Here is a 21,554-nt window from a genome sequence, read left to right on the forward strand (position 1 = left end):
TTAAAAAGACAAAAGTTCATTTCAGTGGGTATTAACAGGCAGAGCCCCATACCCTGGTATTTGCTTGTGAAGGAAGATGACAGAGGTAGCCCTGCATTTGCCACGGGGTAAACAGCCAGCCCGCAGGTTAAAGACCTGCAGTGGAGTATCACACCACCCAGTGCTGCTGGAGAAGAAACACTTGCCAGCTCTGATATTAGTGTTTTATTGAGAAAAGTACAGAAAACCCACCTATGGACACAACCTCAGATGAACCTAACAAGCAAGCCTCCGCACACCCTGTTGTCTTTGGAGTAACGTCTTGCCCATTCCAGCAAGTATCTCGGCTAACTTGGTTCCTTTTCCTCCAGGCTCAAAATAAAATCGAACTCCTCTACCAAAAGGGAAAAAAGGAAGAATTAGGTCTTGTGTCTCCTCTTGAACGGGGAAGCTAAGCTAAGCATCGCTCGTGTTATTCAAAACCCACTTATGGAGTGCGTTACTATGTGCCACGCACGCCCTGCTGGGCACTGCGTACACAGTGATGGGCGATTCAGGACATGCCTCCTCCCACAGGGACAATGCAGGTGAGGAGACAGACGCAGGGTAAGTACTGTGCCCAGGGCTGGGCAGTTAGCAAAGGTGAGTTGCCAGCGCCACTCTGGCATGCGGGTGACCAAGGACAGGGCCCGTCTTACCTCGGGTCAGGGGCTGAACCGAGAGCCTCTGGAGCGTGAAGAGCGCCATGTTCTGTAAAGGCCCACCGGTGGCTTTGTGAGCTTGGTGATGGGTCCTGAGCTCAGCCAGGGGAATGAAACGCTTCATCGTCCGAACGAACTGGACATCCACCTGCACGACAAGTGTGTGGGACAGAAGGACGTGCCGCTGGACTCTGTCCGCTGTCTTAGCTGCTTGCAGGTGTTCTGTTCTCCAAAGTCGGGGTAGCCCCGTCCGAGTCAGAGCTGAGCTCTGTGACCTGTCACAAACACACCTCCCCCAGCTTCCTCCTTCCCTCTCTGTCCATCCTTCCCCTCGTGAAGTAGGAAAAATCATCTTTACCATGGACCATTTGGGGTTGTCTTTTTTGCTAGATGGATCATAATGGGGGTTGCTTTTCTCAAACTGTGTGTGGTCTGGGTAAGCCTCCTTCACAATCTGAAACCAAAACCAAGTCTTCAATCACTTGCCTGTGTAGTCAGCTCCATGGCAATTCTTTCATCCAAGTCCAACTGTCACTTCTGGCCCTGCACATTCTTACCCCATCTGCCTTGCTTTAGAGCCAATGGGGGCTCAGATATCTATATATATAAAAGGCTAATATGCAAAGTGTCCCCTTGGGAGTTCGACTGGGAATTTGATCACTCGCTATGACATATGCTGACCACCAGGGCGTGGCGCAGAATGAAGGAAGGCCCCGGCCAGCAGCTGGAAGGCCCCGATAGGCCCTGATGGCCGGCAAGGCCTAGGGACCCTACCCGTGCATGAATTTCGTGCACTGGGCCTCTAGTCTGGAAATAATACACGGTCTAAGGCAAACAGGATGTCAACCCCATCTTAACAAAAATCTTAAAAGTATATTCTAAAACCAAATATTAAAGGTTATTGTTGGTTAATAAAAATATCCTGATAACACCTGCCTCGGAAGAGCTACCATCAGGCTTGTTTTTGAGTGAAAAGAGAAGGTATAGCAATGGAGAGATGTCTGGGACCTGAGATGAAGGCCTGTCTTGTCACAGTCCTGGTCACATGACAGGGCTAGGGCATTTCCCATGTTCCTGTGAGGGCAGCGATGGGAGGAGGACACTTTTTTGGCTACCTACTGAAGCGTTCACCCTTTGAATCTATCTACCTGAATAAGTGCTCCTGAAGGGGGAGGGATGCAGACCCAAGCCTGTACAACTCACCTTCACAAGTCCTGCGATGCCTGGCTCTTTGCAGTTACTGTGGTAGAAGAAGGCTTCTTGCCCCAGCTTCATGGCTCTCAGGAAGTTCCGGGCCTGCCCCAGGGAAGCAGAAACAAGAACTATGTTCCCCACCCGCTGGAAAACGCTAGTGTTAGCAGAACTCGTCTGCTTTTATTAGGTGAGTTTTCCTTTACCGTGGTTTCCCTAAATTCAGTTTTTCCTGAATCCTCCCCAGAGGGTATGCTTAGAGAGGGAGAGACAGAGAGAGAAACATCAATCGGTTGCCTCCTGTACACGCCCTGACTGGCAGTCCTACTCACAACCTAGGTATGTGCCCCGATTGGGAATCGAATCCACCTTTTGGTGTGCAGGGCGACATTCCAACCAACTGAACCACCCAGTCTGTGCATCCCCCCAGTTCAGTTCTTGCCTTTGCCAAGATACCCAGACTTGTATTGGGACGCTGGCTAAAACACACACCATTTGTAAGGTGCATGCAATCTGAGTGATTATTTTGAGGACATTCTTAGGTTTGGGTTCTGCGGAAAAGCAACCTTGGCTGAGATTTTGCTTCTGCAGAAGGCCTAAGAAGGAGACAGGCGTTCCTCCCGCTCCAGGTCTCAGCTTACCTGATAGTTGCGAACACCATCCCAGCATGTCGTCTGCTTGGGCTGGGCTTGGAGATCCTCAATGCTGAACTAGGCGACAGGAAAGAAAGTCATTCGTTAAATAATCCTGGGCCCATTGGTAAGAACACAGGGAAGCTGACCATTCCCTCCCAAACATTGCGGTTGCTCCAGCTACAGTGGGAATACGCAGTTTACCGGGAAATAGCTCTAGACAGGCACCTGTATGGAGCGAATATTAAGTGAGCTTTGTGTTACCTAACTTTGCTAACTAAGAGGATTAGTTAAGTGGATAATCCAGAGCATAAAGTAATCTGCTGGTTATTTGTATTGGACATATTAAAATGTTATCTATGTCTGTTTCCTCTGGGCTATTTTTAAATTGCTTTACATTCATTCCCTGGATCAGTGTGAGATAATGCTTGACAGGTAGCAAGAGAAAGGCAATTGGGTTGGCAAACTACAGCCTTCAGGCCAAATCTAGCTCTAAGCCCGGTTCTGTAAGTACAGTTTCACTGGAACACAGCCACACCATTTGTTTACCTTCCTGTCTATGCCACCTTCTTGCGACAGCGGAGTTGCAACAGCAGCTAGAAGACCAGAGCGCCTAAGGTATTTGCTGTCTGGCCCTTGACAGAAAAAGTTTGCCATCCCTGCCCTAGACAGAGGATTCACAAAAAAGACAGTGGATGGTAGTCAGTCCTGCTGATTTTATTCCTTGCTACCTGTTCCCTACCCTTCAAAAACAGGAAGTTGGTAGTGGAACCCTGTGGTGTCCCATGTTCATTTCTTATTTTAAAAAAAGCAAAACCAAATAGCTTGATGGGATTGGAGCCAGGGACATGGTCTCACCTTCACATCCACACCTTTCTCCAGGCGGCTTTCTGGCTCTGACTTCATTAGCCAGTAGCTGCTCACATTGTTCCCACACTTTTTAAGGGCTGAAGTCTCCCCAGGGCTGGATTTCTCCACCGTAGCTGGTGCCTCACCAGGGTTCTTAGCCTTGGCACGCTTTCCTGCTGGTCCCTCCTTGTCTGCCAGAGGAGAAGCAAGATGAGAGCTGTTAAGATTGCTGAGAGGTAAGCTTCCATTGTGGCGAAAGCACAGACTTTGGAGTCAGACCGGATTCAAATCCTGGATCTCTCTGTTAGCAGCAGTGGCAGCTCAACTACTGAACGTATTTCTTATCTACAAACATGGAAGAAGAATGCCTACCTCACAGGATATCTTTGGAACATCCATTCAGTGGGGGTAAGAATACCTTCCATGGTTGTGGTTTAAAAAGAAGGGTCCTAGCAGAGGACTTGGGCATACATTAAGTAAGTCAGGGGTGGGGAACATCCGGCCTTTGGGCCACATAAGGCCTGAGAAATCATTGGGTCTGGCCCTGCCAAGGCATTAGGGGTGAGTTAATTCAATGTTTGAACAAACATAGCAGGCCGATTTTCAAGTTGGTAATTTTGTATGGCCTGCGAATGATGTTCTAAATATCCAAATGGCCCTTGACAGAAAAAAGGTTCCCCACTCCTTGTAAATCAGTGTTTTTCCTTCCCTTCCTCACTCTCTGTCTTTGCTGAAGTTATCCTCTCCAATGAGGAAAAGTAAGCCCCTACTCCATGGACTTGTTTTGAAAAATAATAGAAACAATGGCCTTAGTGCCTGGCATTATAATAAACATTAGCAATAATTATCATCATCTCATACTTCTTTCCTGCTCCATCAGTGTGCTTTTGTGGCCTGATCTTTTTTGCTCCCTGAAGGTGTCAATAGAAGTTGGAGGAAACAACTCATTCAGGACTTTGTAGACGTGATAAAGACTGGATTTCATCCTAAGAGAATTAGAGAAAATGTGCCTGGAACATAGTAAGCCCTCAGTAGCTAGCAGTTGTGACATTCTTACTACATGACAGACCCTGAGCTCTGTTACCCTAATTGTAATTCAGTTAATCTATATATTCTATGGGATGATTTATGCATCTGGAAAATATAGCCCAGATTACATAACCAGTAATCACTCTGGGCTTTCTGAATCCACACTTTATGACACTCAATTCACAGCCTCTGGATCAAGTCAAAGCTCCTCCTGTCAGTCATCACAAAATACCACTTACGGATATCTAATGCCCTGAGCATTCCTAGCCGGGTTCCTAGTGGTCCCTTTAAGGGGCACACTAAACACCCATGTGTTGGAAAATAACACTGCCATTCCCCACAGAGGTACCTTCTCTACCTTGTTCTGTTCCTGCTATTCATCAACTCAGAATGCCACTTATCCTTGCGAATATAAAAAGGACACCTTGTTTTCTCCGCCTGTGGAAAGCCTTCCCATGCTTTAAGGCTAGTCTCAAATTCCACTTCCTTCTCAAGGATTTCCCGGTGATTCCTCCCGGCTCTCACACCTAGCGATACAGTTTCCTGGACCCTTTCACTTGTCTGCATTCTCCGAGAGCAGGAACTATATTCTTTTTTTCTTTAAACTCTCACGGAGGTTATCTTTTCATTGATTTTTAGAGAGAGGAAGGGAGGGAGGGAAACATCCATGGGTTGCCTCCCACAGGCATTCCATCCCCACCACCCACCTCACCTGTCATCCCCAACCCCACCCCCCAACCCAGACTGGTTACTGCCAAGACTCAATCAAACCTGCGACCTTTCAGTGTACAGGGTGATGCTCCAACCAACTGAGCCACACTGGCCAGGGCAGGAACTACATGACTGACCTCGGTACATGCCACTCTGTATCACAGATATTTTGTGTGCTTACCAAACAGCTACTGCTTGAATGACCAAACAAGCAGAGGGGCTCTGGGTATCAGCCTGGCAGGGAGTAGAGAAGGTGGAGGACCACAGAGGACTCTCCCCACAAGCAGGAAGTGGAAGTGAACAGTATTCAACACCCTAGAAACGTTCTCTGGGAGGCTGCCTTTTTGCAGCCCGGGTGCAAGCTCACCTTGCCCAGCAGTCCCATGCAGCCTCTTCCTGGGTCTCGGCATGGTCTCCCTGCACCGGGCTCAAGAGCGGAAGATTCTGGAATCTACGAGACACAAGAGGCAGCTCAGCACTTGCCCCCAGAGACGTGCGCCTAGACAGATGGAGACAACGAAACTGAAAGGGGGTTTCAGCCCTGAGGCTCTTTACCCAAGAACACAGACTGGGTTCCCACCCCTCAAATCCTTCTCCAATTATCTACACCCCCACTTTCCATCTCGCTTAACCTAACCCCTAAACTTTCTCCGACTTTTCTCCGACAACTTGCTCATTCGCTCGCCACTCTCTCTAGAACCCAACACGCTAGTCCGCAGACAAGCCTTTCAACGCGCATCCTTCCGACCCCCAGGCCGCAGGGGTCTCTGGGAGTTGTAGTTCCTGCTCCTGACGCAGACCCGCCTGAACCCAGATCGCATGGGGCCGCCAGGAGAGCGGCTGCTCCCAGAGTGCACTACAACTCCCAGAGTGCACCACGGCCCCCAGCGTGCGGGGCAGGGCCGTAGCCGGGAATGGGGCTGCCGCCGCGGGGTTGGGCGGCGAGGGCCCGCCTAGGTCAGGAGCTCTCGGGCCCTGGCCGGAGCTGGGAGCGGAGCGATGTGGCGGAGCAGCGGCCTGAGACTCGGAGCGCGGCTCTGCTGCCCTCGCGGCGGCGCCCGGGCTCCCGCCGAGCGCGGCCACCGGAGCCTGGTCTCCTGCATCGACCGTAAGGCTCCCCCTGGGGAACAGGTGTCCGGGGCCCGGGCTGGGGCCGTGGTCTCCGCGCCCGCGGAGCGCGCTGTTGCCCCGGGAGGTCGGCGCCGCGGTCCCCCCAGAACGGCTCCCCCTGCCGCCTGTCACCCGTGGCGGTCACCCTGTCCGATCCACCTGGGTGGCCCCCGAGCGGACTTTGCGCTCTCGGACCTCCGTCAGCCTGTTGCGCCCCTCGGCCTCGCCTGCTACCTTTCCCGCACCCCCCACCCCCCTCGGGCAGACATGGTGGCGGAGCCGGCTCTGAACCGTGTGGTCCAGGCCTCACGGCTCCTGAGCCCCGTCCTTCCCGCCGCCCTCCCCACCGCCCGGAGCAGCGATTTTCCACCGGAATGTCTAAAACATGCAGGACCCGGACTGCTTAGTCACGGGCATTGACCTCTTACTCCTTAGATTGCAGATAAAGAACTGGTAACAGCCGACACAGCAATAGCCGACGGTGTGAATGGATCCAAACTATACCTTTTTTTTGAGATTATACAGATATATATATATGGAGTGCGGCAGAGTTTTAGCAATTAGTTTATGTGCCATGAGATGAAAAAGGTTGAAAATCGCTGCTCTGGAGGCACTTGCAGATTCTTGGCTGACAGTGTCTTCCTACCACGCGGGGTCCCCTGACGCTAGATGGAGCTATGAAAGTACAGTGGGGTCTTGACTTACGAGTTTAATTCGTTAACTCAAATTACTCTATCAACTCAAAAAACTCGTTAGTCGGGACACTCGTAAGTCAAGGCCCCACTGTACTTTGCAGCGACTACAGCTCATTCCTCGCTGCTAACGCCGTTCCTTGGTTGTGCAGACCTTCCTTAAACTTGGTGTCTGTCATCAACCCCTTGATATGTTTTGTAAGTTGACTTAGGAAACAAGTACAATAGCTCGGGGCCTTACATTTACCCTCACAGCTCTGTTACCAGCCCTGCGTTTAGAAAAGGAGTGGGTGCTTAGACAGGTGCCGCAACCCGTGACTTTGGTGGTGGTGGTGGTTTTTGTTTTTTGTTTTTAAATCGTAACAACAGGTCATAAAGGCAGTAAGAATGTAAAAAGCCTGGTGCTGGTGGCAATAGAGGGACAAGAGCTCTAGGTAATGCAAGATTTGCTAATCAGACTTTATACCTTGACATCGGTAGCTAGCAAACACGTTTACTGTCGACATTCCTAAAAGAAAAGGGAATATTGCAAGTGGGAAACGACCAGAGCTTACGGAGCTGAGTGTCTTCAAGGGTCAGGCAGGTAGCGTAGGGGTGAATAACAGGAGGGTGAGGAGCCAGGCTGGCAGCAGCACCCAGCACCACTTTTTTCCCTCTGAAACATACATTTTAAAATTTTAAATAAATGACGCTTTTCTTTACAGCAGGAGAGTCTGCGAATCCCTTAGACCAGTGGTTCTCAACCTTCCGAATGCCGCGACCCCTTAATACAGTTCCTCATGTTGTGGTGACCCCCAATTTCATTGTTACAAATGGAACCTAATGAAAGCATAGTGATTAATCACAAAAACAATATGTAATTATATATGTGTTTTCCGATGGTCTTAGGCGACCCCTGTGAAAGGGTCGTTCGACCCCCAAAGGGGTCGCGACCCACAGGTTGAAAACCGCTGCACTAAGGACTAGGAGACTGTTTACCTCTCAATGTCCTAAACCACCTTCACAAGGTGCTGCCCTGGTCAGCACTGGAACTTGTTAAACAGCAGTGGTTCTCAACCTTGGCTGCACATTAGAGTCACCTGGGAATCTTTTTAAAATCCTGATTTCTGGGCCTCATCCTCCGGAAATTCTGTTTCTTTGTTATGGGGTGGGGCCACAACATTAGTAACAAAGAAACAGAATTTCCGGAGGATGAGGCCCAGAAATCAGGATTTTAAAAAGATTCCCAGGTGAGCCCTAACTGGTTTGGCTCAGTGGATAGTGGGGACTCAAGGGTCCCAGGTTCGATTCCGTTCAAGGGCATGTACGTAGGTTGCGGGCATATCCCCAGTGGGGAGTGTGCAGGAGGCAGCTGATCGATGTTTCTCTCTCATCGATGTTTCTAACTATCCCTCTCCCTTCCTCTCTGTAAAAAATCAATAAAATATATATATTTTTAAAAAAGATTCCCAGGTGATTCTAATGTGCAGCCAAGGTTGAGAACCACTGTTAAACAGGATTAACTCCTTGCCAGAGCAGACAGGGAGTAGTTCTGTCAACAAGTAGGTAAATATTTGTTTAAATATCAGTTCTGGGGATTTCCAGAATCTTGTGGTATAACTTCAGCCAATGAGGCGCTTTTCCACACTCTTAAAGGAAATCGTCTTTTTTAAATGGTAAAATAAGAGGACGTTGCCCCTTCCATAGATCGTCCTGCATGTTAAAATATCAAATTCATGGAAGCGATCAACAAACGTTTCTCATTGTTTCATTGCATATTTTAATGTGAAAAATGATTTTTAAGAAAGCTGGTTTTATGATATTTCAGTATATATTACGCCTTTATCTAAAGTGTCCTCCTTTGGCAGATACTATCATTTTACACACGAGGAAATTTATTTCGTGTCTAGTGGAGCCCCTCGTTTTGCACTGTGATAACTGAGGTTCGAGCTGCCCCGGACTTACGGACGTTGCAGGGTTAATCATTTCAGAACCAGAGCGCACATGACCCATTCCTTGTCCGGTGCTGGACCTTCCCACGGCAAGATTCCCTGGACACCAAGATTCTCGAATAGGATATTGATTCTGTACTGTGGGTGCATTTAAAGATTCCTGTTATTGGGAGCTTTTCTTTGTGTGTTTTCACCCCTTACTGTACTTCAGTTGCTGTACAGTGAAGGCTTTCCTTGTCTCAATTGGACTCTTTTTCCACTTGTCTTTACCATTTTAGCATGTGTGTATGTGTGCGTGTGTGTGTGTGTGTGCTGGCTTCTTGAACTCTGCCAGTAACTCCAGCCAACATCACCAGGTGTTTGTTTTTATGGTGTGTTTTCTGGGACCGTAGGTCTTTTTCACTAGTAACCATGCTTTCGTGTGTGTAATTGGCTTTTTAATTGACTTCTTCCACTCCCCCCCCCCCCCCTTCAAGTAATGCTCTCCTTTCGTTAGCATCCCTTTAGCTAACATTGACTGTTTGGTCATCTGAAAAAATGTGACTATGTTGTATTTACTTATACATACGACTTGCATACACCTGTTCCCTATTTTTTACTTAGCTTGTCATTTAAATCTAGTTTTTCCTCGAACTACTTGTTTTACTCTGTCAAATCATAATGACTGTAAACGTTTATGGAGCCCTTGCTGGGACCGAAATTCCGTAGCACGTCTCTTTACCTAGTGAGATGCTTGCACTGCTACCATTTATGTGTGAGCGGCCCATGTTCACCTTGGTGACCCCAGCACTGTCCCCAGTAGCCAGTCCGCAAATCCTCTTTGGGGAACGGTCTTTGGGCGATACCTTCAGGGCATTTCTGCAGGACTGTGCACATAAGTGACCCGACTCCCAGTTGGGAATTCATGATTTTATCCCTAAGGCCGTTCCTGCGGGAAACACCTACCGTAAGGTTTCTGCTCCCGGCTTCTCAAGGCTGCCGAATCCTTAATCCTCACAGTGACTCATTTCTGAGTTTCCCTTTTAACGAGAGTGGTGGGACAGACAGACGGCCCAGCACTGCCCCAGAGGAACTCTGCCACCGGCACATGCTCCCTGCCGGAAGGGCTGTGCGTTGGTGTTAGGCACTGAAGTATGTCGTTTGTTTTCGTTAATCCTCACCTGAGGTTATTTTTCCATTGGTTTTTAGGGAGAGTGGGAGAGAGTGGGAAAGACAGAGAGAAACATCGCCATGTTTGAAACACATTGACTGGTTGCCTCCTGCACCAGCCCCTACCGGGAGCCTGCAACCTACGTACGTGTCCTTGACCGGAATCCAACCTGGAGCCCTTCCGTCCACAGGCTGACGCTCTATCCACTGAGTCAAACCGGCTAGGGCGGCGCTGAAGTCAGTTTAATTTTAAAGTCTGCACTACCTTGCCAAACAGGAAGCGTATTTTAGATCTTACTTCACTAGCTGGTTGACTTGCAAGCTCTGCTTTCCAAGTCACTCCTCTCTCTCTCTCTCTCTCTCTCTCTCTCTCTGTGCAGTTTTCTAGAAAGTTGTGAAAAATACATAATGTTCATGTCATGAGGGGAACTGACGGGCTAAGAAAAACTTGTAATGATATTGTAAATGGAATAGTCGCTGTTTTAAGCAGGCAGACCCAGCTCTCTTCCTCCCAGAGGGCACCACCCCTGATGAACTACACGGGGTGCAGTCTTCCACGCGGTGTTTAAGCTCTTCAGAAACTTCTCCCGTTGGTGCTGCTCAGTTATTCATTGTCCTTAGCTTCTAAGTATCTTAGAGCTAGAAGTGAAGGAGTTACTCAGTCACAACACTGATAGTTAGGATAGAGAGTGTTCTGAGAATCCCCAGTCCATGGGTGAACACAGATTTAGTAAGGCCTTAGCCATGCTTTCAGCACTGAAACGCTTCCATCAACACTTCTCAGTGAGCGACCTTGTCCTAATTTGCAACGTTAGCCAAAGTATACAGCTTTTTCTTTCCCAATTGATCTTTTAAAGTGAATGTTGGTACAGATGGACAGCGATGGACAGGTACCAGCATACATAGATAGGGCAGGGCTTTCCCAGGACACTAACACAGAACAGGTAGGAGGACATCCTAAAGGAAAAATACGTTTGCTGTGATTTGAGGGTCAGTGTGTGTTTATTATTATTTCAACTTGAGGCCTGGTGCACAAAATTTGTGCACTCACGGGGGTCCCTCAGCTCCGCCTGCACCCTCTCGCAGTCCAGGAGCCCTTGGAGACGGGAGAGGCTCCCACCACCACCGCCGAGCTCACCAACTGTGAGCCTGCCTTCTGGCTGAGCAGCACGCCCCCTGTGGGAGCACACTGACCACCAGGGGGCAGCTCCTGCATTGAGCGTCTGCCCCCTGGTGATCAGTGCGCATCATATCCGCCATTCAGTCAATTTGCATATTAGCCTTTTATTATATAGGATGTGGAATTTATGAGGAGGAAGAGATAAGAGTATTGAAAGAATAAACTGGTAGGTAAATAAAGTCAGCCAATCCACTTGGGAGTAAAGGAAGAAGGAGGAAAGTGGCACTACACCAACAGAACTGGTTGATGGTGGGTGAGGTCTGTCTTTGGGCATTAAGGGAAGGACTGTGTATGGGAAATGCTGTAGCAAGTCCACCGTCCCACCTTCCTGGTGACCCTCGTTAGCGGTCCTCTGCCCGGACCCCTGTTCTGGAACTGCATGCGTGCAATCTTGCCCACAGCTTCCGTCGGACTAAATGAAGAACAGAAAGGATATCAGAAAGTGGCCTTTGACTTTGCAGCCCGGGAGATGGCTCCCCATATGGCAGAGTGGGACCAGAAGGTAGGAGTTTTCCTTGTGGCCCGATGTTCCAACAATTGCCTTTTCTTCCTCTGCTTGTCGTCCTAAGCGTTAGGTGTTTAATCTCCACCTATGCGTGTGAGTGCTGGTAACGACGTGATTCCTTTCCTCGAGGCACCCTCCTCATCTTGCAGATACCTGTTTTGTTTTGTTCAGTTTACACTGTGCAAAGATTCAGACCACTTCTAAAACCAAGGCAGCTGTAGATAATGAAAGAAACGTTAACGCCGGGAAACCGGTTCTCCCAGAAGGCATTTTAGCTGATACTCCTGCGGAGATGACAGATGGGCATACTAAGTGGAGAGAATCCCCCAGACTCAAACATCTTAACCCCTCAGCGAGCCCTCTAAAGAAAAGTCCACCCGTGGCTCACTCCCTGCGGACCCCCCCTCTCTCGTACACAGGAACTGTTCCCCGTGGACATGATGCGGAAGGCAGCCCAGCTAGGCTTTGGTGGGGTCTACGTACGCACGGACGTCGGTGGGTCAGGACTGTCCCGGCTCGATGCTTCTGTCATCTTTGAAGCCTTGGCGACGGGCTGCACCAGCACCACCGCCTACATCAGCATCCACAAGTGAGTGCCGCCCCTGAAAAGCACAGCGAGGTCTCACCCGGGTTGACTAGGAAGTTTCCGATAAACAGGGAAAAGGTTTTTCTTTTCAGAACCAGACTGTGAAAGTTCTTTTCCGCAGGAGGTCTTCTGCTGCCTGCTGGCCTCTCGTCTGTTACCTTGTATGTTCTCAGAGAGTCGGGCCTCCTGCCTTCCCCCACGGCCTAGGTGGAGAGGGCCCACACACCCATCAGGGCCCTGCTCCCCTGTTCCTCAGCCCCCAGAAGAAACCTGCAGGACTCTGGGAAAGTACAGAAAGCTCTGTGAAGTCTAGGGAGCTCCATTAGCCTAATTAGAAGCAGCGTGAACATCCAAGAGAGAAATACTTAGCCTTGGTTGTCTCTGGGCGAGGCGAGTTCCAGGAATAGGTTCCTAATCCAGGCCTTTCCATTAAAGTCGAATTGCCTCAATTGTGACTTTTCTTCTCTCTCTTCTGCTTCTGTTTCCCTTCCTGCCTTTGTTCCCTTTCCTCCTCCCCTGCCCCCTCCCATTTCCTTTTCCATCTTTATCTCTGTGAATGTCTTCCCTTCTCGCTGTGCCTGTCAGCATGTGTGTCTGGATGATCGATACCTTTGGCAGTGAGGAACAGAGGCACCGGCTTTGCCCACCACTCTGCACCATGGAGAAGTTTGCTTCCTACTGCCTCACTGAGCCAGGTGGGTTTGCCGGTCTACAGGTGAGATCGCACTCAAGTACGGTCACTGAGCACTCCCCGTGGTCGGCAAACTGCGGCTCGTGAGCCACATGCGGCTCTTTGGCCCCTTGAGTGTGGCTCTTCCTAAGCCGTAGGAGTAAAGTTAATAAAAATGTACCTACCTATATAGTTTAAGTTTAAAAAATTTGGCTCTCAAAAGAAATTTCAATCGTCGTACTGTTGATATTTGGCTCTGTTGACTAATGAGTTTGCCGACCACTGCCTTAGCCCATTGATACACAGAACCCGGTATTTGCTAAGAGGAACAGATTGTCATGACTTGATGTCACAGACTAAGAAGCCTTGAGGGCACAGTTTCTCCAGGCTCCTTCTAGAACAGCGGTCGCCAACCGGTGGTCTGAGGTCCACTGGTGGTCCGTGAGGTCTGAAAGGTTGGCGACCGCTGTTCTAGGAGGCTCACTGTAAGCTAGTGAGATGAAGATGGACACAGTCTGATTGTATATGTAGTTTTTACCCAGCACAGAGAGTTCCTTCGGCCATCTGGATTTTAAAGGACCAAACTCTAAGTTTGTTTATATGGGAAGGTTTCCTAGGAGATGGAAACAAGCTGGAGCTCCCTTCCCTTCACTGACTTTGTCTGCGCCACCCTCTGCTTTCTCTCCGGTCCCTGCCTTAGGAAGTGGGAGCGATGCTGCCTCCCTTTTGACCTCAGCTAAACGGCAAGGAGATCATTACGTCCTCAATGGCTCCAAGGTACCAGCATGCTCTCCTCCCAGAACCACTGAGATTGTTCCCATCTTCTTGCTGACAGCGCCTGGATCCTTGCTGTCTGCCAGTTGATGGATCCCGTAGGATTTTCACATGTTGGGAAGAGAGCCTCTGACACGCTGCCCTTTATTCGCCTTCCCCGTTTCTGTCTCTTCTGGTCTGGTTCCAGGTCATTTCGTTCATTTTTGTCTGTGCTTCTTACAGCCTCATCAGCTGGATCCCTGCTTTCCCAGTCAGTGCAGTTTCTTTTTTGCCCCTTCTTATATCTGTGCCTTTGTACCTCTTAGCGCAAGTATGTCAAACTCGTGGCCGGCGAAACGAGGCCTGCGGCCCACTAGCCACAAGTTTGACATGCTTGTCTTCGTGTCCTGTGGTCGGGAGGCCCCCAGGTGTTTTCCCGGATGGCGGGCTCTGAGAACCCAGGCGTCCTTGATACCTGTGCACACCCCCTGCCACCCCACAGGCCTTCATCAGTGGTGGAGGGGAGTCCGACATCTATGTGGTCATGTGCCGAACGGGAGGACCAGGCCCCAAAGGCATCTCGTGCATAGTGGTTGAGAAGGGGACCCCTGGCCTCAGCTTTGGCAAGAAGGAAAAAAAGGTAAGTGCCTGTTGACAAGAAGCGAGTCAAGCTCTGAGACGCCCCTGCCAGAGCACGCTCCGCTCTGTTTGACGAAGTAGCTTCTCATGTTTTCCAGCTTGCCTTGGAGGCAGTTGCTTCTAGTAGAGTTTTGACGGGGACATATGAAATAGAATAAGGCACCGTCAACAAAACTCTAGGCCACTGGTGAAAGTGGCAGTTTGCCCGTCAGTCCACAGCTGCCTGTTGCTTCAATGTGAGTGATTTATTTCCCTGTCATCTCTCCTCTTGCCATTGTGGCCTGTGTTTCTTACCCGGCCTCTGTTATCCCAAGAATATATACGTATGGAGACCTGGAGTTGACTAGAAGTCTCGGGAATGATGTAGATGGGACACTTTTCTTCTTCGCGTAGAAATGAAACCTAACTCATTAGAGATGACTGTGGGTGTTTCAGCCATGCTCACAGAGAGAGTATTCCCATGGTGCTTTGAGAAGACATTGCTAGGGTTAAGAAAGCTCATCGCCATGCCGTGAATGGTGTAGCTGTAATTATGTAACTGTGGCTGGTAATTAGGGTGAGGCCCATTCAGATTTGTTAGGCCAGATGACTGGCACAGTCATGGACCTGCGATATGTACTGTACGGTTAGTAGGACCTTTGGGGAGAAGTCAGGTAATGAGATAGCCTCTAAATAGACTTCCGGGGACCGGAGCCGCTTGCCTTTGCCCCTCCCTGCTCCGTGGCCCTCTGTCGTGCCAGCATGTGCTTGGACTTGGCATATTTAAAACATTGTGCAGCTAAGACAGTGATTCTCAATCTTCTGGCCCTTTAAATACAGTTCCTCATGTTGTGACCCAACCATAAAATTATTTTCGTTGCTACTTCATAACTGTCATGTTGCTACTGTTATGAATCGTCATGTAAATATCTGATATGCAGGTTGGTCTTAGGCGACCGCTGTGAAAGGGTCGTTCAACCACCAAAGGGGTCGCGACCCACAGGTTGAGAACCGCTGAGCTAAGAGCTTTACACCAGCAACTGTGCATTGCCAGGTGGGGTGGAACTCGCAGCCAACCCGCGCCGTCATCTTTGAAGACTGTGCTGTCCCTGCGGCCAACAGAATTGGGAACGAGGGGCAAGGCTTCCTTATCGCCATGAAAGGCCTGAATGGAGGAAGGATCAATGTTGGTGAGACCTCGAAGGGAGAGGGCAGGGAGGGCAGCGGGCTGGGGCGGGCAGCACTGTCCTCCTGGCTGAGTCGAAGTGTCTGCACTTTCCTTCCTAGCTTCTTGCTCTGTTGGGGCTGCTCATGCTTCAGTCGTCCTCACCCGAGACCACCTCAATGTCCGGAAGCAGTTCGGAGCGCTCCTGGCGAGTAACCAGGTAACTGCCGGGTCCCAGCCCGAGACCTGGTCTGTGGCCCACGTTCTCTGGCAGAGAGTGGAATTCTGCCCGGTCTTAGCCGGAGCCTGCGCTGTCTATCAGTAGTTTTTTCCAGAGGCAGTAATGTCCGTGCAGGGCCAGTGCAGTGGACTGGACTCCAGACAGTACATTTCCTCTGCAAGAGGCAGGAGGCTTGAGACTGCGAGTCACTCAGGAAAGGTGCCTCCTTGGAGATCTCACAGAGGCCCCAGATCAGGTGCTGCTGGAAGCCGCCTGCTCGACTGGTTCTCGTCTCCCCTCTTGCCCTAGTACCTGCAGTTCAAACTGGCTGATATGGCCACAAGGCTGGTGGCCTCGCGGCTGATGGTCCGCAGCGCGGCGGTGGCCCTACAGGAGGAGCGGGAAGATGCGGTGGCCCTGTGCGCCATGGCCAAGCTCTTCGCTACAGACGAATGCTTCGCTGTAAGTGATGACGCACTCTGGCTCTCCTGTGAACCAGGGGCACCTGCTAGGTCTGCTCCTGGGATGCTGCAGGGGGCCTTGGGGCTTAAGGATGTAAGGTAACTCGGGACGGCCTGCAAGGGGCGCCCCAGCTGGCTTTTCACCTGCTCCAGGCCGCCACACAGGTTACTTGGTCACTGCCCTTCAGTTGTGTGCTGGATGAGACCTGCCTTCTGAAGAAGGTGCAGAGCAGCCCAGTGCCTCCTGCTCCAATGTGCTGTGTGTACAATGTCAGGGGCAAAGCCACTCCACACTGAGCTGTGTTGTTGCCACTAGATGGCACCTTAGCTTCATAGAATCCCAGCCGTGGTGGTTGCAGATGGCTCCTCCCTGCGAGCCAGGAAGCTGGGGCTCTGCTCTGCCTGTCGGGTGGGGACTGACCCGCTCAGCAGGTGGACGTCCCTTGTCTCTGACCACAGAGCTGCAGCCCCTTTCCTGCGTGGCTGGTTATCCGGAGGTGGTTCTTTGTAACATTAGTTCGCAGCAGATTGCGGGTGAGGGTGGAGAGAGAAGCCACTGGTTCCGGCTTCCTGAAGTAAAGATGCCTAATCTGTGTCCCCCTGCAGATCTGCAACCAGGCCTTGCAGATGCACGGAGGTTACGGCTACCTGAAGGACTATGCCGTCCAGCAGTACATGCGGGACTGCAGGGTCCATCAGATCCTGGAAGGTAAACCTTCTAGCGGCGGTTCTCTCCCTCCAGGGCACTCACAGGATCACCAGCCAGGCCCTGTCGGCGGCATCTTCCTGCCTGCCACCTCCTGCCCTGCTCCAGGAGGGCCTGTGCTGCCCCCAGAGGGCCCCAGCCTGGGCATCGCTTCTCTTCTAGTCTTTTTCTTTGTAAATTTTAGAGAAGGCTTAACCTGAGGTGATACATGAGAAAACATGTTGAAAACTCTCATAGCGACTATTCTTGACTGTGGTAAAGTAAGTACTTGGTCCTCAGGAATCCCTAGACTTCTGTACAGTGATTGAAAGGTCAAATGGGAGCCAGTGTGACCACCCACTGCCTTTCCAACTGGTGATCAGCCAGATGGTCTAAAGGACATTTCTGTCAATATTGCTACTGCACTTTCCAGTGAAATAGTCATGAGTGTATGGGCAGCTTCTTGGAAATCACACGTTCGGGTGGGAATTGTGTAAGGCTTACACCAGGGGTCCTCAAACTACGGCCCGCGAGCCTCATGCAAATACAAATATTGTATTTGTTCCCGTTTTGTTTTTTTACTTCAAAATAAGATATGTGCAGTGTGCCTAGGATTTGTTCATAGTTTTTTTAAAACTATAGTCTGGCCCTCCAACGGTCTGAGGGACAGTGAACTGGCGCCCTGTTTAAGAAGTTTGAGGACCCCTGGCTTACACTGTAAGCTGTTGGCCTTCACTCTCCACACCAGTGCACACGCCTTGAAATCCCTTCACTGTTGCTCCAGCTGGTGCAGGTGTCCGGGTTGTTACACGGCAGGGACAGCCGACGGGCAGTGGCTTATCTAAGCGACTTTCAGTGGAAGAATGTGGGGCTGCTTTCATGGGCCTCTGAGCACGGGCTCTCCTGCCCCGCCAAGCCGCCTTCTCAGACCTGAGCACGCCTGAGAGTCGCCTGGAGGGCTTGTGAGAACAGGTGGCTGGGCCCCACCCGAGTTCCTGTCTCTGGGTCTTGGGTGGCCAGAGAGTTTGCATCTGTAGCAAGTTTCCAAGTGGGGCTGCTGCTGCTTTTCTGAGAGCCACACTCGCACACCTCATCCCCAAATACTAGTGTGTTTGTGTGCTCAGTTCTAGTGCTCACACGAGTCAGTCTCCTCCTCCACTCCCGCCGTCACTTTCTCACCCAGCGTTATGAGTGTAGGAAACTTTACCTCGATTTCACCCAGCCTTTACCCCTCAGAGTATGTGGGAAAAGCCAGGCACGTTTGTATCAGGCCGCACGTCATCCACTCGGAGAAAAACCCGGCACTGATCTTTATCCCTTTGTCTATCGTGGACTTTGTTATTGGATAAATCAGGAATTTTAGACTTGATTTTATTTGAGATGTATGATCTCATCCCTCATAGAGGTTCCTATTTCTCTTTGCATTAAAAGCCATTGTAAAAATGAAGCAAGCCATTGCCACACACACACCCCCCTCCCCTTTCAGGGAAAATGTTTGTTCTTTTAAAATTGAGCATTCTGATTACCAAAGAAATTTGTGTATTTATTGTTGAAAATTTATAAAATATAAGTAAAAAAAAAAATCGCTTATGTTTCCACATCCAGAATTAATAATTTGGACTCCTTACGTGTGTAAGTCCAAAAAATATCTCCTTTGGTCTTTTTCTATGCTTCTTTAGGTACATTAAAAAAAAAATAGAATTATACTATATATACACCATTTCTTCTTCTTTTACCTAATATAAGCACTTTACCATCAGGAGAGGTTTATTTATTTAAAGAATAGTTTATTGATTTTTATAGAGAGAGGAAGGGAGAGGGAGAGAGAACGTTCATCAGCCGCCTCCTGCATGCCCCCTACTGGGGACAGAGCCCACAGCCTGGGCACGTCCCTGGCCTGGAATCAAACCAGCAACCCCTTCAGTTCATGGGATGATGCCCAACCGAGCCCCACCGGCCAGGGCAGGAGAGGTCTTTGTAAAAGTAAATTTATTCCTCACTTTCTGACCTTTCTCTGTACTTTGGAGAGAAGTTTGTGGCAATTTGGTCCCCTGCCGGGATAAAAGCAACCATCGTCGTTTGCATCATGCCTACCCTGAGCGAGGCGTGCACACCCTGGTCACACGCTGCCGAGTTCTCAGGCACACTTGGCTGCTACTCACTCCTTCATTCTTACTCCTCCCTCTTCCAGGCAGCAACGAAGTGATGAGGATGCTGATCTCGCGAAGCCTGCTTCAGCAGTAGCGCTGGACGCGGTGCTCTGCCACGGCGTGGAATGTGCACTTGAACTAGTGTTGAGTGGCCTCCGATGGACAGTTCTGTTACAAATGAATCATGAATAAGGTCATAGGCCTGAGCCCTCCTAAGAGACCTTCCTCGGTGTCGGCATGAGCGCGGTGGGGCTGGCGCAGCCTTGTCGGAGGCCTGGCGGAGCGGCCTTGGTGGGGTGTCGCGAGGCCACTGCCGTGTTTCCTGAAGCACAAGTGCCTGATGATGACGCATCAGCGACCTTAGTCCTCTCTGCAGCCACATGGTCTCGATCTGCCTGCCTGTGCTGGTTCACCGGATCCTCCTCCAGGAAGCTGGGTGCTCCGTGCAGGGTGTTTCTATTGATGAGGCAAAGGCGTGGGGAAGGGGAAATGGAGAAAAGTGGCCTGTCTTTTCTGTCCCCTGCACCTCAGCTGGAGAGACAGGTTTCTGTGGGCGCACTTCCTCCGTAGCACGCCTCGGAGTCAATCAGGATAAACGTGCCTCAGGGGAACTTGGCCCTGAGCGGTGACTTGGGGTGCCTGGACGTCTGGAACACCTGAATATCAAGGCCTGAGGCGACCTGGAACTCGGAATACTTGTGTTCTTTTTAAGAAGCATCTAGGAATAGTGTTCACAGTTTATAGAACCCTTTCTAGGAAGCACTTGGAGTATATCTTTTCTATCTACGTTTTTGTTTTCTTTTATGAAGCTGCTGCTCTTTTTAAAGGCCTTTGATTGCTAAATAAAATTTACCCCTTTCTGTACCATCTCAAGCTCCACTGAAGTGGGTTTTTATTCTGTCTGTCTAAGCCTTTACAACTATTTTTTAAAATGTATTTAAAAATATTTAAACACTTAACTAGATTTTGGAGTAATAATTTTTAAATCTCTCTACCTAATTAGCTTTTAATAAATAGTTCCCTGGACCCGGCCAGTGTGGCTCAGTTGGTTGGAGTATCGTTTCATATACCAAAGGTTGCAGGTTCGATTCTATCCCCTCATCTCTATAGAAAAAATATCCCAGATATTTTGTTAACTACAAGTCAGGGTTTAGAGAGACCAAAATATACACCTTTAGCTATGACAAATATTTTCTGTTTTGATTGCGTATCCTCTGTAAGGAACTGTGCTTGGCACTGCAGGGGGACAGGGTATGGGTATGCTGCAAACTTTAAATAATTTCTGCCTCCAAAGGCCTTGTTTACTAGCTGTTGTACAAGGAAATGGTAGGGCTACAGAAGAGAGTGAGCTGGGAAAGTGATTACATAGGATGGGCATCAGGATTTTAGAGATGCTTAGGTGGGGCGTGGCCAAAACAAGGTTGGGAGCCACTGATGTAGGGCAAGTGTGAGGAAAAGACAAAACGAGAGGTAATCAGAGGCATTTGAAAGTATTAAAAGCATACCTTTAAACACATCCCTGTTTTTGGGATCTGGATAAAGAACTGAATGCCCTCTCATGTTCCTCTCCCCACTCTAGAGCTAGCTTCTCAGTCTCCCATGGAAACGATGCTCTAATTCGCTTCTTCATTTGCCCTTGTCCAGAGAAAGTCCAGGTAGACACCGGGATTCTCTCCCCACCCAGCGGTAAAGAGCTCTCTCCCGCCTCAGTGACGTCTGCTGGCTCACCTTGGTGTGGGGGTCCATTGCCAGGAGGTCCAGGTGAAGACGGAGATCCAAGAGCTCATGACAGACACCAACCTGAGTGACAGCATCAGGACTGGCATCCTGGAGCCGGAAGAGGTGCCAGCACTGGTGAGGATGGTCAGCCCATGACCTTCCGACCTTCCTCAGGGCCCAACGGAAGCCAGGCCTCCGAGGCCGTCCCAGCATCGATGCTTTCTTACCATCGGGCCCCCGTTCCAGCAGCAGCCCTGGGCAGACACAGTAAGTGCAGCCGTTTCCCTGCCACAGGGTGCCCGGCTTCATAAGGTGTACGCCACAGGCCACGTTCCCTGAGGAGGGATTCAGACAGCCATGCTCAGTGAGCAGAGTCCAGGCAGGCACTACGCATAGCCGTTGGGCACAGTTGCAAGGTGAAGGTTCAGAAAAGACAAAAACAGTTTTCTCTGCCTTTGAGACCCAACCTTGAATAATCCGTGCTGAGTGTTCCTAGCAAGGATCCGTTGCCTCAGTGTCCAGAACAGGACCCACCAAGTGCCTCCTACCCAATTTAGAACTCCCCTGCCACTGGCCTACAGGGTTCGATTCCGGTCAAGGGCACGCACCTTGGTTGCAGGCTCCTCCCCAGCCTGGACCCTGGTCAGGGCTCGTGCAGGAGGCAACCAATCGATGTGTTTCTCACACATGGATAGTTCTCTCTGCCCTTCCCTTCTCTCTTCCACTCTCCCTAAAAAGCACACATTCCACAGTAATCCTTGTACCGTGCATTAAGCACAATCGTAATGAGCATACCTGGAATACTTAGTGCGCGGACTTCTTCAAAATGACTTCCCTTATTTTATGTGATTCGACCTTATAATAACCT

At 50.0% G+C, this 21,554-nt stretch overlaps 2 protein-coding genes across 4 annotated transcripts; one reads left to right on the forward strand and one right to left on the reverse strand.

Annotated features, from left to right (window-relative positions):
- Positions 1 to 15: 15 nt before the first annotated feature.
- THYN1 (thymocyte nuclear protein 1) lies at positions 16 to 5,846 on the reverse strand. Of its 3 annotated transcripts, none has more exons than XM_059675975.1 (7): positions 5,730 to 5,843; positions 5,460 to 5,543; positions 3,362 to 3,543; positions 2,513 to 2,581; positions 1,884 to 1,976; positions 1,039 to 1,134; positions 16 to 828 (listed from the first exon to the last, which is right to left on the reverse strand). In XM_059675975.1, the coding sequence occupies exons 2-7, from the start codon at positions 5,500 to 5,502 to the stop codon at positions 613 to 615; spliced, it is 699 nt and encodes a 232-aa protein (XP_059531958.1). In that variant the 5' UTR covers positions 5,503 to 5,543; positions 5,730 to 5,843; the 3' UTR covers positions 16 to 612. The 3 variants fall into 3 exon arrangements, with proteins under 3 accessions (XP_059531958.1, XP_059531960.1, XP_059531957.1); XM_059675977.1 differs by having other exon boundaries at positions 16 to 373; positions 678 to 828; positions 5,460 to 5,834; XM_059675974.1 differs by having other exon boundaries at positions 5,460 to 5,846.
- Positions 5,847 to 5,988: 142 nt separating this feature from the next.
- Positions 5,989 to 19,834, forward strand: ACAD8 (acyl-CoA dehydrogenase family member 8). The gene is made up of 11 exons (XM_059675966.1): positions 5,989 to 6,200; positions 11,556 to 11,656; positions 12,079 to 12,248; positions 12,831 to 12,940; positions 13,616 to 13,692; positions 14,171 to 14,308; positions 15,341 to 15,476; positions 15,574 to 15,671; positions 15,981 to 16,133; positions 16,739 to 16,841; positions 19,009 to 19,834. The coding sequence occupies exons 1-11, from the start codon at positions 6,092 to 6,094 to the stop codon at positions 19,059 to 19,061; spliced, it is 1,248 nt and encodes a 415-aa protein (XP_059531949.1). The 5' UTR covers positions 5,989 to 6,091; the 3' UTR covers positions 19,062 to 19,834.
- The last annotated feature ends 1,720 nt before the right edge of the window (positions 19,835 to 21,554 follow it).

The sequence above is a fragment of the Myotis daubentonii genome, chromosome 19, assembly GCF_963259705.1.
Source record: "Myotis daubentonii chromosome 19, mMyoDau2.1, whole genome shotgun sequence".
NCBI classification, from domain to species: domain Eukaryota; kingdom Metazoa; phylum Chordata; class Mammalia; order Chiroptera; family Vespertilionidae; genus Myotis; species Myotis daubentonii.